Genomic DNA, 18,817 nt, shown 5'->3' on the forward strand with positions numbered 1-18,817 from the left:
AGACAAGAAAAAGATAATGGAGTTCATCATCACCAAATCAGCATTATATGAAATGTTAGAGCCTTCTTTATGAAGAAGAAGAAGGAGAAAAAAAATATGAACAGCTCTGGATGGTGTTGCTCAGTGGATTGAATGTCGGCCTGCAAACAGAAAGGTTGCTAGTTCAATTCCCTGTCAGGGCACACACCTGGGTTGCGGGCCAGGTCCCTGGTTGAGGGCATGTGAGAGGCACCCGATTAATGTTTCTCTCACACTTTGATGTTTCCCTCCCTCCCTTCTGTCCCCTCTCTCTCAAATTAAATAAATAAAATATTTTTTTAAATGAGGAATAAAATGGCAATAAATACATGTCTATCAACAGTTGAATCTAAAAAACAAAATAAACAAGCAGAACAGAAACAGAATTATAGACACAAAGAATGTTTTGATGGTTGTCAGATAATAGTGGGGGGCTAGGGGGTTGCGTGAAAATGGTGAAAAGATTAAGAAGTACAAATTGGTAGTTACAGAGTAGTCACGGGGATCTAAAATGTAGCACAAGTAATAGAGTAGACAAAGAACCTAAGTGCAGGACCCATGGACATAGACAATGGTGTGGGGATTGCCTGAGGAAGCTGGGGAGGCTGGCTGGAAGGGAAAGAAGAGGGCAAATATGGGACAACTGTAATAGCATAAACAATAATATATAATAAAGAAATAAAAATGTCTACTTTTAGAAGGTATTCACCATTCTATGTCTATCATTTAATTTGATGTTCATGAAAATCCTGTGTAGTAGTGTTATTACTTCTGTTTTATAGATAAAGAATCTGAGGCTTGGAGGAGTTAAAGAAAATGGACAAGACCATGTCACTTCTTAGGGACAAAACTGGGATTTGAACCCACTTTTGCATACACTGGAGCACTTGATGGTGTCTTCAAAAGAAGAAAAATCTAACTCCCCTTTCTAGACCTATGATCTATTTTAGACTGAAGTATAAATTTCAGGAATAGGTAACTGTTTATAGTACTCATATTTCTATAATGGATTGTAGATACTCACAAAGAATTCCTCATCCCAAATTAGTTTCTTTGAATTTTACAGAACTCTGGCCATAAAATAGTTCTGATGTATTAAGATAATACAACAAATGAATTTAAACTAAGCATTTCTTCACATAAAATATATTAAGATCTATAGCCAGAAGAAGAAAAAACCCAATACACTGAATGTCAATTCTTAATAATTATTTTGAATTATATAAACTATTGTACACATGAGTACAGATTGACCACTGTACAGAACTATACTTGTGCACACATTCACCCTAAACTTTAAGCTGTAAACTATTTTAATTTAAATTTTTAGTTATATAACGTACCTGACTATCACCACTTACCCGACTAACAGTGTGATCTTTGTCTGTAATCTCTTGTCTGTTTCTTGAAGCAGCTTTCTTGCTTTCTTGGGTCAATTCGAAGTACTGTTCTTCCAAAAGCCCTCGAGCCAATTGCTCAGACTCAGCTTTTGTTTCTGCTAGATCCAACTGAGTAGCAAGAGTTTCTCTGCAACAGATTTATAAGAGAAATGGATATAAATTCAGTTTATTCTTCCAACTTAACCATATGCATAAAAGCACAACTTATAACTTCTTCACTCTTGCACAGTGATTGCCACAAACATTCTCCTGATCGATGAAATAATGCAAGCTCAAGGAGTGAGCTCAAAATGAACTCTTCTAGAATCTGAGATTTAGCACATCCTACATCCAGCTACCATCTCTTCTTAATTTTTAAATAATTAATGAAGCTTATGTTTGTTAAAAAACACACTGAATGATTAAAATAATTTTTACTGCCTAAAATAAACTGAATCCATTACCAACTTTATATTAAATGTAAGTTCTCACTTCGATAACCTAAAGAAAAAAGAACTCTTTAAGCTTGTATCAGCTCCTGTGCTTAACTAAGATAGGTAATAAGCAATGACAAGCAGTCTACTTTTAAAAAGAAATTTGTTTTGGATTTGGAATGGAAGGTAGCATGGTACACTGACTTGTAAGTATGGAGGCCAGACTTAAGACCTTATTCCTGTTCTATCACTAACTAATTGGACAGGGACATTGGGCACATTCTTCACACTTCCTGGAGCTCAACTTAATTAAACCTATAAAATAAGACAGTTGAACTAAATTATTTTTGAAGTCCCTTCCAGCTTTGAAATTCAAGGGGGTTATAAAGACTTATAAATAGATTTGCAAACTACTATAAACTATTCTAGGAATGTTCCTTGGAATTTCATTTTGAGGTTTTTCAGAATTGACATTCAAATCGGGACCAGATCACTCCAGCTTGTCTGCTCTTTTTCCAAAGAGCCTCTCTTCAATAAGCTATTCCATTCATGATTGTATCCTTTAGAACTAAAAGTAAATAAATAAATTTAAAAAAGGGAGGACATTCATTTATTCAATCAATTTTTATCTGAATACTACCATGTGTAGGAATTAAGGCATGTAGCAGTAATATAGGTGCTAACCTCAGAAAACACACATTAGTGAGGTAATACAGGCCATTTAAAAAAAAGTAGTATATAGTATGCCATAGAGAATAAAAGGTGTTAGAATGAACAATATATAGTATGCTAGAAAAGAATTAAGAAAGATGAAAGAATGTGGTTTCTACATAAAATGTGGTCAATATTTTATATACGGTGATCAAAGAATCCTTTTTGCTGAGACAGCATTTGAGAACAGATATGAAATAAGAGAATAAGCCATGTAGATCTCTGGGAACAGTGTTAGGCAGAGGAAACTATTATATAACAAAAGCCCTGAGGTTGGTCTGAAGGTAGCTAATATGAGCAGAGTAAGAGATGGGGGAAAGTTGGGAGAGACATGAGAGGAGGCAAGAGGTAGCAGGGAGATGAACACACATAAGGCTCTCTAAAACAATATGGGGACTTTGGATTTTATTCTGAATGCCCTCATTTAAAATTTTTGGCTGCTGTTAAAAAGACGTTTTTAAAGACAGAAATTTGAGCATACTTAAATGAGACATGGGAAGGATATCAGAGTGGGAAAGTTGTACATCTATCCTCTGATTCAAACAAAATTTCTGAGCACTTTCTGTGGCACGATGGTAGAATCAAGGAAACACCAGGTAGGAAAGTACTGAAATAATCAAGATTGAAAATGATATTTTGGATGAGACTGGTAATGGTACTAATAAACTGATCAGATCCTGGGCATATTTTTTATTTATAGTTAGGAGGAGTTATTGATGGATTGCATGTAGAAAATGAGAAAAGAAGAAGAGTTTAGGATGACTTCAAGTTTTTGAATGAAATAACTGGAAATAATAGAATTGCTAATATACTGTAATTGAAAAAGACAGGAAGGGGCAGTTTGGCAATGTGAGGAAGTAAGGAATTTTTTTCTGGACATGTTACATATGAGATGCATATAAAAACACTCAAGAGAGATATAAAATAGCTGAATATACAAGTCTGGAATTCAGGGGAGAGTATACTAGTACACTAGCGTTATTTAAAGTTATGAGGCTAGATAAGAACAAGTAGGGAGTGATCTATATGATGTGGATATGCAATAGAGAACAAAAACAAAACTTCCCACTCTTCAGTGTTGGATAATTTGAAACTCTTTAGCTTGATACACATGCTCTTTGTAATCTGACTCATTTATCTCTCCAGTATTACCTGTCACCAACTGTTTCCCTACCTGCAAACTAAGCTATTTGCTGTTTGTTGTTCAAATCACAGGTTCGCTTTTGCCTATATTCCTCCTTTCCCCGTATCCCATTCCCTGGTAAATTCCTCTTTTTCTTCATTGTCACCTGAGAAGTGTTCTCTGAATCCCACATGGTAAGATGAGGTATATCCCTTTGATATGTACCAAGAGCACTTTGTCACAGTCATCTACATTAATTTTATCTGTCTCTGGCCTAGATTCTGAAGCACTTGAAAGTAAGAACCATAACTTACTAATAATTATATCACTGGCATGAAGTAGAGTACTCAGCACAATAGTAATGATCAATATATTTCTTTTGCCCTGAGTGGTGTGACTCAGTGAGTTGGGCATCACCCCCAAACAGAGAGGTCACAAGTTTGATTCCTAGTCAGGGCACATGCCTGGATTGTGGGCCAGGTCTCCATTTGGGAACATGGGCAAAGTGACTAATCGATGTTTCCCTCTCTACCCGTCTCTCTAAAAACAAACAAATAAAATCTTTAAAATATATATATTTTCTCTTACATAGAGCAAACAAAAGCAAACATGTCAATCCTCTAAAACAAGACAGTCCATAGTACATTGGGTTCTCCATCACCCTGAATGCCCAAAACCTACAATTACATATTATACTGTAAATACAATATGAATGACAGGGCACTGACTATACAACAGGAGTCCTATCACTGTTAGAGAGACTAACCAGGAAACATAACTTTGTACTTCTTTCAGACCCCAGCTACTGTATTAAGGATCTAAGAATGAGGGTCAATAGTTGCTAACAACACAAACAGGAAACCAGACATTACCAAGTTATATACCAAGCAGTCTTGTCCCCTCTAAAAATCAGATCTGAATCTGATTAAGCCTCCAGATTAGGGATTTCCAATTAAATTTTCTACAGTGATGGCATGTTCTACACCTATGCTATCCAATATGGCAGACACTAACTACATGTAACTATTAAGCACCTGAAATGTAACTAGTACATCGGATGAACTAAAGTTTTAATTTTATTTAAATGGATTTAAGTTTAAATTTAAATGGTTACATGTAACTAGTGGCTACCATACTGGACAGCGCAGCTATAGATTTTACTCCCGATTTGCAGGAAACACAAAAAGGAGGATAAAACTACTTAATTAACTATAAAAAAAGAATCAACAAAATCACAACCGAGAAAAACTATATGGAACGAATGATCCAATTCTTTCAACAAATAAGTGTCAGGATAATAATCACTCTTGTGGTGGGGAGGGAAAATGGTATAACTAGAGAGGGGGTATAGTGGAATTCTGCAGTGGAAATAAAGTTCCATCTCTTCCATGGGTGGTAGTTATAATGATATTTGTCATATAACTCATATAACTATATATGTTTTATTATTTTATGTTATTTATGTTAAAAGTTATTTTAACTTTTAACAATAAAAGTTAAATTTTTAAAATTTCTTTTAAAGGTGGTTACATGAAAGAGAATGTAACAATGTCAGACTGTTCTAGTGTCTGCTTTGACAATACCTATGAGAATTTGTTACACTTAAGTAGCTTTAGGAGATCTTTCTAAGGCCCTTAGCACACATGCAAAGCACAAATGAGGAAGACATTAAACACCTTTACCTAACATAAAAAGACTTGCAAATACAGCATGAACTATTTATACACAAATAGATGTTTGAAAATTAAGAAGCCCTTGGAAACAATTTACTGTCAGTTTATCGAATCTTTGTATAACTGCTACAGTGTTAATGTAGTAAATTATTTCTTCACTATAAACTTTAGCCTAAAGTAGTTTGATTTGTTTTGAATTAATCCCACATGATTGCTTGCTATAGCTTTATCATTGCCATCAGAATAATGGCAGAGCTACTATCTTTAAACTTAAAGAATGTTTTGCTGTAAACATTGATTCTTGTTCTAAAGTAAAGTGAACATACTTCTCATTTTGTAGTTCCTGTATTTTCTTTAAATTTTCTCTGTTTTTTTCTTCAATTTCTTCCTTAAGTTCCTTTACTTGGGTTTTGTAGAGTGTCTGCAAAACAAGTGATAGGAAAAAAATGAGTGTTTACAGTGAATTAAAAAACAGTTGGTAGGTTCTTATAAAGTTAAATAATTAATATATGATTCAACAATTTCACTTCCAAGTATTTAAACAGTAGAGCACAAGCTTAGCAACCAAAAGAAACAAAAACTTCAGAGGCTTCAATAAAGCCTCAAAGCTATAAATGCTCATCAACGGTAGTAGTAAAAATAACTTAGCCTGCAACAACTAAGAGTCAGAGTGATTTTTATGGAGAAAAAGCAAAACAGATGCATAAAATGCATAAAAAGTCAAAGAGGAGAAAACTCTGGAACAAATGTATGTATATAGGCTACTGTAATATGCATTCATGAATCACACATGGTAATTCTGGTGCTGTAAACAACCTGTACTTGCTACCAGGCAGGCAGAACCCTTAACAAAGTCTCATATGTAGCTCTAGAGTTTGAACGGCAATTCTGAAAATTATTTGCACAGAAATGGTCATTTCTTTACAAATTAAAAAACCACAAACTCACATTCAGAAATAAAAAGGAAATGGAGATATAAAAAGGGAAAAAACTACTTCACACAGTCATTTAAAAAAGAATTAGCATTCACACTAATCATCTAAACTTTATTTTAAGTCAGGTCTTGAAACAGTCTACATGTTAAAATGATTCTCACCGAGAAATACTGCTCAGCTTCAAGCTGATCTTGTAGTTCCCGCATCTGTCCTTCATTTCCTCTATATTGTCTTCATATAAAAGAGAAAAGAATAAACACATGCTCTTATTTATAGCAGACTTTATATCATTTTTTGTTTGCTAAAAGTGCTAAAATAAAGGTTTACTAAAATGACCTTTGTTTAGAAAAATCCTACTTTACTATGAAGTATTACTTCACTTGGTTAGTATCACTTTATTTGGTTAGGCCATACTGTCTGGTTCCATTTTGCTCCTTATAAAATGATACTATGCAAGCAAAGCAGAGGGAACCCTTTTCTAACGAAGGTCACTTTCAAAAGAATATTAATTGTGGATAAATGCTAGGTACAAAAATAAAAATGAGTCTGGGAAATTTTTGTAGAGAAAAGCATTCTTAGGGGTACATTTAAAAAGTCTTACGTAGTAAGTAAACCATTAAAAGCAAAGGACATTAAAATATTTAATATGTAATAAAAATAAGTCAGTACTATATATTTTGGCCAATTAAAAACCAGGCAGGGGTGGGGTGGTGGAAATGAATAATCAGGAAAGGAAAAGAAAGAGAGGAAAAGAAAGTGACAACTAACTACATGTCTAAAACACAATTCAAATAGAGAGGAACCGACTCAAAAAGACAGACACAGTGTGATCCACAGACTCAGCTTTTCAAAGATGAACAATTCCATCTTCTGCTGCTACATTTTTATATTAAATATTAATACCTTTGTATTCAGAGCATCTAATAAGGCACATATGGTTGACAGAAATTACACAGTCAAAGTTCAATGAATACTGAGTTAAAGTTATTTTGGAAGAAGAAAAGTATAAGACATTACTTGATGAGAACAGTGGCTCTAAAAGGGGAAAAGAATCTCACCAATATAAATCCAACAAAATCAAAACTGACATTTTATCCAAGAATCATTGTTATACATTTAGCTGGCAAATGAAGATACTGTAACATAAATTTGGAGTAAATAAACACACATGACTGGGTATAGGATATATCCATTTATGATGCTAAATTTCTAAAGCATGTCCTTATACAAGTTTCAAAAGCAATTGCTGACACCTTGCTTTGTCTCCATTTCAAGTAAGCAGGCACATCCGATTTCAGAATAAAGGGAGAAAAAGGCACTTTGCATTCTGATATGAACCAAAGGAAAAAAGCTAAACAAACAAATACAGGGTCATGTCTAATTCTAGTCTCTAAAGTAAACCTTGAATGTTTCCTATAAGGTATGGAATCCTTAAGAAAAAGTTTATCCCTGATGTTTGTAACTCAAATGTGAAAAAAAGACGAATTTTGTGAACATAAAAATCATGAGAATATTGTGGTTTTTCTCCCATAAACAGACTTAACGCAAAGAAGCAGCCTTGTTAATAATATCTTCTTTTCTTCCTTTAAATACCTGAATTTTTATTTACTAAGCTTGTCCTTCTAAAGCCTGAATTCTCTTGTAAACTTTCATTGTAAGTAAATTATTTTTTTAAATGTTTAAGTCTTCTTTTCAATAAATTCTAAGTATGTATCTATGTAACATATCAAACACACAGCATGCTGAGTACAAAAAGAAATAAATAGACTTCTGGCCAAGATGGTGGCATAGGTGGAAACACTGTACCTCCTCGCACAACCAAGTTTATGAACAACAAATATTTAAAAACCAGAACACAACCAAAACAGAGAGAAAATTAAACTGTACCAAAGTCTGACAACAATGAACCATTCATCCAGACCAGTAAGAGGGGCGAAGTCAGTGGCTGGCAGAGGGAGGTCGCGCAGGAAAATGCTGCCAGACCAACCCAGGCACGCAGTGGTGGCTGGCAGATCCCAGGCGTGGGGTGGCAGTGGGCAGACCCAGTGAGGGCACAAGGCGATTGGCTGACCACGATCACAAATTCACACGCAGATAAACCAGGCAAAGGAGCGAGCAGTGAGATAGACCGGGCAAACCAGGGCCCCAGCGCAGGGAAATAAAGCCTAAAAGCACCAACTGGAAAAACTTTCTTGGGTCGAAGTGCCAGGAGAGGCTCCCAGGGTCACAGAGAGTTCGCTGGAGAGACCCACAGGGTTCTGGAGGGAGCACAAGCCCACACATCTGGGAACTAGCACCCAAAGAGCCCAATTTGCTTGTGGGAAGCAGCAGAGAGGACCGAAATTTGAGAGAGAGAAAAAAAGGTCATTGCTGCTCTCTGACCCTGCCCCCACATATAGCATCCCAACACTGTGACTGGGTTGCCCTGCCCTGGTGAACAGCTAAGGCTCTGCACTTCATACGTAACAAGCACAAACACACCAAAACATTATGGCTCAAGAAGAAGAACAGCTCAAAGCCCCAGAGCCAATACTTCTAAGTGACCAAGAGATAGCCAACCTAACAGATGCACAGTTCAAAACAATGGTGATCAGGTGATCATAGAACTGGTTGATTTTGGTTGCAAATTACATGAAAAAATGAAGGCTACACTAAGTGAAATGAAGGGAAATGCACAGGGAACCAATAGTGATGGGAAGGAAACTGGGACTCAAATCAATGGAGTGGATCAGAAGGAAGAAAGAAACATTGAACCAGAACAGAATGAAGAAACACGAATTCAAAAAAATGAGGAGGCTTAGGAACCTCCAGGACATCTTTAAACATTCCAACATCCAAATTATAGGGGTACCAGAAAAGGAAGAGGAAGAGCAACAAGTGGAAGACATATTTGAACAAATAATAAACAAAAACTTCCCCAATCTGGCAAAGGAAATAGATTTCCAGGAAATCCAGGAAGCTCAGAGAGTCCCAAAGAAGTTGGGCCCAAGAAGGAACACACCAAGGCACATCATAATTACATTAGCCAAGATTAAAGATAAGGAGAGAATCTTAAAAGCAGCAAGAGAAAAGGAAACAGTTACCTACAAAAGAGTTCCCATAAGACTATCAGCTGATTTCTCAAAAGAGACCTTATAGGCAAGAAGGGGCTGGAAAGAAGTATTCCAAGTCATGAAAGGCAAGGACCTACGTCCAAAATTGCTCTATCCAGCAAAGCTCTCATTTAGAATGGAAGGGCACATAAAGTGCTTCTCAGATAAGATCAAATTCAAGGAGTTCATCATAACCAAGCCCTGATTATACGAAATGTTAAAGGGACTCCTCTAAGAAAAAGAAGATAAAAAAGATGAACAGTGAAAGGACAGCAAACTCACAGTTATTAACAACCACACCTAAAACAAAAGCAAACTAAATGGACAGCTAGATCAGGAGCAGAAGCATAGAAATGGAGATCACATGGAGGGTTAGCAACAGGGGAGTGGGAGTAGGAGAAGGGGGGAGAAGGTACAGAGACTAAGTAGTATAGACAGTAGGTAGAAAATAGGGGGAGGACAAGAATAGTATGGGAAATATAGAATCTAAAAAACTTGTGACACATGGATATGAACTAAAGGGGGGGAATGGGGGAATGGGTGAATGGGTGAGTAGGGTGGAGGGGAATGACAGGGGAAATGGGACAACTGTAATGGCATAATCAATAAAACATTTAAAAATTAAAAAAAAAATAAATATTATTTTTTGAGACTTACTTTGTAAGCTGGGCTAACTCAAATTCTAATAATCGTTTTGCTTCCAATAAAGTATTTATTTCCTGTTTCATCTGCTTTTCTAGACCTTTTAAATTATCTGCCTCAAATGCCTGAGTCTTCAATTCATTTTGTAACAATAGTCGCTTATTTGATTCCTGCTCCAACTGCAAGGTGAGAGTCTTAACCTATGAATGAGAAAAATGATTGTGATCTTAAATGTCTTTAAATTTATTACATATTATTTATTTAAAAAATACAAATCAAATGACAAGTACATTATCATGCCTTATATAAAGACAGAATATCAGTATTCTAAAGTCTCTATTATTCTATGTGTTTATTACTTTAGGATTTACTATAATTAAGTCAAATTAACCTCCAAATTTCGGAAAGGCGACCTTAGTGCAGTGGGGACAATTTGGGTTCTTTCTACTCCAACCTGTATGGAAATTCTGAAATAGAAGATTGAGTATAAAAGCCATTTTGGGGTGGGGGGGAACTTCCTAAGGGGCATTTAAATTTACTGGTTCCTTTATAAGTATCTGTGCTAGTTTATAACCCTCCAAAGTTTTTGAGGCCTTCCTTAACTCCTAGATGTGATTACACATAATACCTCTACAGCACTCGCCAATTCTTCTTTTAAATATATGTCATGCCTATCTTTCCCTCTGGACTGTTCAGTTCCACCAAAGTCAAGACCATACCAGTATTATTCAGTATGCCAATTCCTGCACAGAAACAGGTGGATAAGAGATGGGCACAAAAATTTTAAGTGACTATTATCTTTCAAAATTTTAATATACTTTCTTCCTGCAAGCTGACTCTAATAGGTATCTCTAATTTCTCTTCTTTCTGGGTTATTATATATACTACTACCAGATGAGTTTCCCTAAAAGAGTTTTTTCACCTCTATCTTCCATCTTAAGTTTAAAAGACTATTAATACTTTGGTTCCCAAGTTTCTCCCTTCACCAATCAACAAGTCTCTTATTCTCTGGTCAGATCAAGTCCCTTTTGTTCCTCACTTACCTTTCTTTTAAGCACTCAGTAATCACGCTTTCACTATTATCTTCACTGGTAATACTCCCTCTACCAACTCAGACTTCCAACTCTCAAACTATTAACTTCTGAGGTCTTTCTTAACCTTTAAAATAATGGTAACGTTTCATCTCTCCTTTGTGAAGTCTCCTCATTATTCTGGTCTTCTCTTTCTCTCTTCTCTAATTTACATATGTGGACTAATCATTTTCACCTTATAAGTAATTTCTAAAACACACACAGTAGCCACAGAATATAATGTCATTTTGTCTTTTTATTTCTTGCTTTGTAAATGTGTATCCTGTGATTTCTATCAATCTAAGCCAGTCAAGGCTACAGATTAACATTTCTTTTGGAAATCCAACAGCAATGCCTCTTTTTGGGATTACAGAATACTTTACAATAAAGATAGACTTTTTTGTTTGTCTTTTTTAAAAAGCAGATGGTCAGTTTCTTCAGGGGAGGAACTAGGACACCTCTACACAGTTGTACTGTCACAGTGCAAAATGGTACAGATCCTATAGTACGAATGTTTAATAACTCGTTGAAGATAAAAGTTCTAAGAGAGAATGATATAGTGGTGACCATAGAGCAGTGAACGCAGCTCTACATATACACAGATCGATCTATTTATCTATCTATGAGTATAAATATGTGTTATTTCATTCAAATTTCCACCATGTTGTTTAAATTATAGATAATACTTTTCAGATATAACGTGATTATTTCTCTTTTACAAGATGAACAAAATCAGTACTTTTTCTTACTTCATCCTCCATTCTCTCTTTACTCTCAGTCAAATGCTCGAGCTTCTGCTGAGACTGTTTCAGATCAACATCTAGCATGGAACACTGTTTCTCAATCTGAACAACCCTATTTTCAGCCTTCTCTCGAGCTTCTCTTTCTTCCTTTAGCTTTTTTTCCATCTCTGAAAAAAAAAGTTGCAAACATACATTTAAACAAAGAGATTACTTCATTGTTTTTCTCTTTTTTCCTTAATTTTCATTTGTTGATTTTAGAGAGAGAGGAAGGGAGAGAGGGAAAAGAAGAGGAGGAGAGACGTAGAGTGGGAGAGTAGGAAAGGGAAAGAGGGGAGGGATCAACTTGTTGTTCCACTTATTTTTGTATTTATTCACTGGTTGATTCTTTTTTTTTAAATCAATGTATGGTTGCTTCTCGTGTATCCCCTGCTGGGAACTGGCCCCTGCTGGGAACTGGCCTGCAACCCAGGCATGTGTCCTGACGGGGAATTGAACCGCAATCTTTTGGTTCGCAGGCCCGTGCTCAATCCACTGAGCTACACCAGCCAGGGCTTCGCTGGTTGATTCTTGTATGTGTCCTGACCAGGGATTGAGCCAGCATTCTTGATGCAGCAGGACAATGCTTGAATCAAATGACTACCTGGCCCGGACTACTTTATTACTTTCTACTTTCAACAAGTGTATAACACAAGCTGGTACCAAATATCCTTGTTTTCATCCTGGGACTCTGATAAAGGAATTTATTATAGAAGTCCTAATGTTATTTGAATAATTTATATAGTGAGGTGTCTAAAGGAAGAAAGTTATAAAACATAATAAAGTAATAAAATAAAACCTTCTAAATCCTTTTGCAATGATTTGAGGGATTACCTGTGTCATTTTCAGACCACAAGGTGGAAATATAGCTAGAAAAAAAGGCAGGGAGAGTAACTAAAGAGAAAGATGGCTGTATCTCAGATAAAAGCCGAAAAATAGGTTATGGTTTTTAATCTATACCTTGCATTGTTCCAGAAAAGTTTCAAGAGACTAAAGGCTAAGTTAGGAATTCTACTTTATGCAACTCAGATAAACAAGATTCCATGGTGGTACTGTGTAATATCTATTTTAATTTTTACCAGAAAATATTAGTCTACACTGAGGTTCCTTTTCTGAGATACAGTAACAAAGATTTTTGAGAGGTTAATAACTTTTGCATGACCCTGAAATTAGTAAATTGCACCAACAACATGCAAACTTATTAAGCCTGCTTTCCCACTCTCTATGAACTGGATGACAAAAAGGAAACATTAGAAAGAAATTTCCTCATTTTCCCCCTAAACCTACAAACTTAGCTGCACCAATACAATCATCGCTTCTTTACTTCTAGCCAAGATGGAGGCGTAGGTAGACACACTTTGCCTCCTTGCACAACAGAACAAGGACAACAACAAATTTACAAACAAAAAACCAGAACTTCTAGAAAATCAAACTGTATGGAAGTCCAAAAACCAAGGAGTTAAGGAAGAAACATTCACTCAAAGACTGGTAAGAGGGACAAGAGACAGGCACTGGGGGCAGAGAGGACATGTGGCAAGTTGGTAGCTGGTAGAATAGGCTGTCCCATATTTGCTTGTGGATAAACTGAGAGGAACAACTGGGGAGCAAGACAGACCATGCAACCCAGGGTTACAGCGTGGGGAAAAAAAGCCTCAAAACCCCTGGCTGTAAAAACTGGGAGGGGGTGTGCTGGTAGGAGAAACTCCCAGCCTCACAGGAGAATTTGCTGGAGAGACCCACAGGGCCCAAGAACATAAACAAAACCACCCACCTGAGAATCAGCATCTGAAAGAGCATAATCCACTTGTGGGTAGCTAGGGAAGTGACTGAAAGCTAGCCCAGAGCTGAGTGAGCAGCATTGTTACGTTTCTGACCCCTCCCCCAGACAGTGCCACAACGTGGGTTGCCCTGCCCTAATACTTATGGTTCTGCCTCTTACAACATAACAGGTACACTAAGACAAGGAAATGTGGCCAAAATGAAAGAACAGATGAAACCCCCAAAACAGAACTAGGCAATGAAGAGATAGCCAACCTATCACATGTAGAGTTCATAACACTGGTAATCAGGATGCTCACAGAAATGGTTGAGTATGGTTGCAAAACAGAGGAAGAAGTGAAGGCTATCCAAAGTGAAATAAAGAAAAATATAGAAGGAACCAACAGTGAAGGGAAAGAAATCAATGCTTTGGAGCAGAGGGAAGACATAAATATTCAACCAGAACAGAATGAAGAAACAAGAATTTGAAAAAATGAGGAGAGGGTTAGGAACCTTGGGGACAATTTTAAACATTCCAACACCCGAATCATTGAGGTGCCAGAAGAAGAGGAAGACCAAGAAATTGAAAAAACAATGAAGGAGAACTTCAACAATCTGGCAAAGGAAACAGACTTCCAGGAAGTCCAGGAAGCACACAGAGCACCAAAGAAGCTGTACCCAAGGAAGCACACATTAAGGCACATCATTACTACATTAGCCAATATTAAAAAGAAGGACAGAACCTTAAGATCAGCAAGAGAAAAGGAGACAGTTACCTACAAAAGAGTTCCCATAAGACTGTCAGATGATTTCTCAAAAGAAACCTTACAGGTGAGAAGGGGCTGGAAAGTATTCAGAGTTATAAAAGGCAAGGACCTATATCCAAGATTACTCTATCCAGCAAAGCTATTATTTAGAATGGAAGGGCAGATAAAGTGCTTCCGGGATAAGGTTGAGTTCATCATAACCAAGCCCTTATTATTATCAGAAATGTTAAAGGGACTTATCTAAGAAAAAGATCAAAATTATGACAGTAAAATGACAAAAAATGCAAGACTATCAACAACTGAACCTAAAACACAAAAACAACCTAAGCAAACAACTAGAACAGGAACAGATTCACAGAAATGGAGATCACACGGAGGGTTATAATTGGGGAGTGGGAGGAGGAGACAGGGGAAAAAAGTACAGAGAATAAGTAGAATAAATGGTAGGTAGAAAACAGACAGGGGGAAGTTAAGAATAGTGTGGGAAATGGAGAAGCCAAAGAACTAAGACATGAACTAAGGGGGGAAATGCTGGTGAGAGGAGGATGCAGGGCACAAGGGACAACTGTAATATAATAACATAATCAATAAAATATACTTAAACAAAAATCATCACTTCCTATTCCTATCTCTAATCAAACGTAAATCCATCCACTTCTGTTCTGGACTTTTGTTCCTTCAAGTATTTCATCTCTTTCCTTCCTCAAGGATTTCCTCCTCCCAAGTGAATCATTCCCATGAACATAATAATCTAATTTATTATCTCCTTCAATATCCTCTACTGATCTCACATCCCTTTTTAGCTACCGCCCATCTCTGTTCACTGTCATAGTTCAGAAAGACTTATCCACACTAACTGTCTCCAGTGCCTCACCTGCAACACATTTATATCTTTCCGATTTGGCATCTACCTCCACCATTCCACTTAAACTCCTACTGGTATGCTAACCAATGATGCCCATCTTGCAAAAAATTCATAAGACACACATTATCTTTGTCTCTATCTTAACTGACCTTAATAGAATTCAATATACTGAACCACTTCCTCATTTTCCCAATGTTTTACTCTTCAAGCTTCTGAGATCATATTCTCTTAGTTTTTCTGTTATCCATTTGGCTGCTCTTTCTTTCGTTGATTTCTTCTCTTCTACCTGACCTTCAAATGTTAGACTGCCTTAAGGCTCCATTATGATTCTTCTCTTCTGACCTTATTCTTCCCTTCACTGATTTCATCATGGTCTTCACATGGCCACATGTGTATGACCCCTGGTTTGATACTCTATTCTAGGCTTAACACTTATTATATACAATTGACTATTTGACATTACTACCTACATGTCAAACATGCTTTTCAAAGTTAACATATCTAAATAGATTCCATCATTTTCCTCCCTTCCTAAACTACTCCTACTCATCATATCAATGTCAAAATATATTAACATAGATCTAGCTATTAAAATTAAAAGTCTGAGTCTTTCTTGATTCCTTCTTTTCCTCTTTCCATTAAATTTGTCATTAATTCTTGTCCTCTGTATCTCCAATTCTTTTCAGTTTTACTACCACCAATGCCTATACCCTATAGCACAGGTGGCAAGCACAAGGCCCATGGGCTGAATCCATCCCTCTACCTTGTTTTACTTGGCCTGGCACCTTATTTCTACCTGGTGGCAGCACCGAGCTCTCACTTAACTGTTATGGAGTAGTTATATTTATACAGTCCTAAAATTACATTCTGCCCTTTGAAGGTAACCACGAGACTGATGTGGCCCCTGGTGAAAATGAGTCTGACACCCTGCCCTATAGCCTTCTAGTTGATCTTCCATTGTTACCTCTCTCAAAAGCATTTACCACACAGTAGTAGGTGTGGTCTTTTAAAAACATTAAATTATACATCTCCTGTAATAAAGTTTAATTTATAAATTAGGCACAGTAAGAGATTAACAATAATATCTAAAAATAAAATAGAACAATTGTAACAATATACTATAAAAAAAGTTAGATGAATGTGATCTTTGTTTCTCTGAAAACTGTACTATACAATTGTACTATATTAACCCATCTTATAACGATATGAAATGATAAAATGCCTGTGCAATTAAGGGAGCTTAATGACATAAGAATTGTAATGTAGCATTTAGGCTACTACTGACCTTCTAACAGTATGTAACAAGCACTTTATGGCTTCTCCTTGGCACATCCGAATTGTTAGCTTCACTACTCTTGTGCTTTGAGGTCATTATTAAGTAAAATAATGGTCACCTGAACATAAGCAATGAGATACTGCAACAGTGGGTTTTATAACCAAGACTAACAGGTGGAACATATATAGCGTCAATACACTGAAAAAAAGTGGCTCACATCCTGGAGGAATGGAGCAGGACATTGTGAGATTTCACTGTGATACTCAGACCAGCACACAATTTAAAACTTATGAACTGTTTATTCCTGGCATCTTCCACTTAATATTTTTGGACCTCAGATGACCACGGGTAACTGAAACAGGAGAAAGTAAAACCAATGGATGGAGTGGGGGAGAACTACTGTAATAGGTTAAAATGAGATAAGAAGAGACTGGACCTGAATACAGCTAGAACATATCAGCCAAGACAGGAAAAGGATCGCCCTCCCCTAAGATGACAGAGAAGGTACTGAAGATGGGTAAAGAAGTAGGATAGGTTGATTAAGTAAGAGAACTAGATTTTAAGAAATTCACACCTATGCTTTCATGATTTCTTTTTAAAATAGGAGAAACATTCACCTAAAAATGGAGTAATAAAGAAATGGCATAGGAAGTTCGAGAAGAGAAATAGGAGAAGGAACTCATGAGTGATATATTTTAAAAAATGACAGCTCAACTGCAGTAGGAGATAATGCAGTAGACTGACACCCATCTGAAGAACTATATAAAATGAAGAAAGTGGCTGGTTGATCTGATCTAAGGTTGTGTTTAGAGGGCTAATACAGTGGAATTACAAGGAAATGAGAAAAATAAGGGTACAGAGAAGGAAAGCAGATGAATTAACAGATGGTAAGTTCCAGGATAGATCGGTAAGAAAATGAACTGAAAAACTTGGAAAAGAGAGCAATTCCATCTACTCTAGGGAGTAGAGGGTAGTATAGGGGGGTGGAGTGAGGAAACTAGAAGGTAAAATTGTTATTTTACAAAAATGAGCAAAACAAACAAATGAGCAAAATAGAACCAGAGACATGGAAATAAAGAACAAATTGATAGTGACTGGGGTTGGGGGCAGATAATGAGGGAAAGGAGGGGAAGGGGTAAATAAAGGAACTTGAACAGAGGACTCATGGGCATGGAAAATGGGGGGAACTGACTGTGGAAGTGGGGGAAGATGGGATAGGGGAGAGCAATGGGGAAAAAGGTGGGAAAATTGCAACTGAACAACAATAAAAAAAGAACTGAAAAAATTTCTTAATAAAGGGATAATTATTATAGAATTACAAAAAAAAAAAAGGTATCCTGCCCTGGCTGGTGTGGCTCAGTTTGTTAGAGCATAATCCCTTGCACTGAAAGGCTGCTGGTTTTATCCCTGGACAGGGCACATGGTTAGGTTGTAGGTTCAATCCCAAGTTGGGGCACATACAAGAGGTAGCGACTCATGTCTTTTTCACTTGGAGGCTTCCGTTTCTCTCTCCCCTCCTCTGCCACTCCACTCTCTAAAACCAATAAATGTATCCTTGAGGAAGAATTAAAAAAAATAAAAATAAAAAGGCATTCAGAAAAAAAAGGTAGATGATGTCCTCCTCCTAGATCATTATTTGTAATGTTTAATGTACTACTATAAAGTGAAATTTTGATCAAAATCAAAATTTTTGTAGGTATTATTTAAAAACTAATCATGTAGAAAGTATTAAAACTGATACTTACCATACATTGCAACAGACTTTGCTTCTTCAATAGATTGATGTTTGTCAGTTAAACGAGCTTTGGTTACTTTATGTTCATTTACCTCTTGTTCTAACCGTTGTTGCAATGATTTAAGCTTATAGTTTAAATCTATCTCTAAATTATTCTTTTCCTGTAAAATGAGATTGAGAGTCATATAATTTACTATTCAAAAGACAAATTATTAAATCTTACATTCCTTAATATCCCACAAGAAATAATATATGAATCAACTGGCCTGAAATGTGACATCACCTTTCTGAAATATTTTTATTCAGGACTTAAGTTTATTTTTTAAACTTTCTTACATATTTCACATCATATAAGCAAAATGTCACCTTTTCTTTACCTACAACATGGGCCCTTCCCATTAGAATCATTAGCTATGGCTGATGATAGGGCAAGACTGCAGAGGCAATTACATTAGAAGGGTTAATTGCTAGGATCAGAAATAAATAGGACAATTCTTCAATTCATAAAATAATTTTTGCTACTACTTTTTTAAACAATAAATCATTTCTATCTACATTTG

General features: G+C 36.3%; 1 protein-coding gene across 2 annotated transcripts in view; it reads right to left on the minus strand.

The window, feature by feature from the left end:
* ROCK1 (Rho associated coiled-coil containing protein kinase 1) overlaps nt 1-18,817 on the minus strand; it is a 153,870-nt gene that overhangs the window by 23,843 nt on the left and 111,210 nt on the right. For both annotated transcript variants that reach the window (XM_037158389.2, XM_037158388.2), the window contains exons 18-23: nt 18,268-18,418; nt 11,827-11,987; nt 10,023-10,207; nt 6,435-6,504; nt 5,665-5,759; nt 1,380-1,545 (exon numbers count right to left, since the gene is read on the minus strand). In XM_037158389.2, the coding sequence (XP_037014284.1) occupies nt 1,380-1,545; nt 5,665-5,759; nt 6,435-6,504; nt 10,023-10,207; nt 11,827-11,987; nt 18,268-18,418 (828 nt within the window). The remainder of the gene's footprint in view (nt 1-1,379; nt 1,546-5,664; nt 5,760-6,434; nt 6,505-10,022; nt 10,208-11,826; nt 11,988-18,267; nt 18,419-18,817) is intronic.

This window comes from Artibeus jamaicensis, unplaced genomic scaffold, assembly GCF_021234435.1.
Source record: "Artibeus jamaicensis isolate MK-2021 breed Jamaican fruit bat unplaced genomic scaffold, CSHL_Jam_final contig_354, whole genome shotgun sequence".
Lineage (NCBI taxonomy): Eukaryota > Metazoa > Chordata > Mammalia > Chiroptera > Phyllostomidae > Artibeus > Artibeus jamaicensis.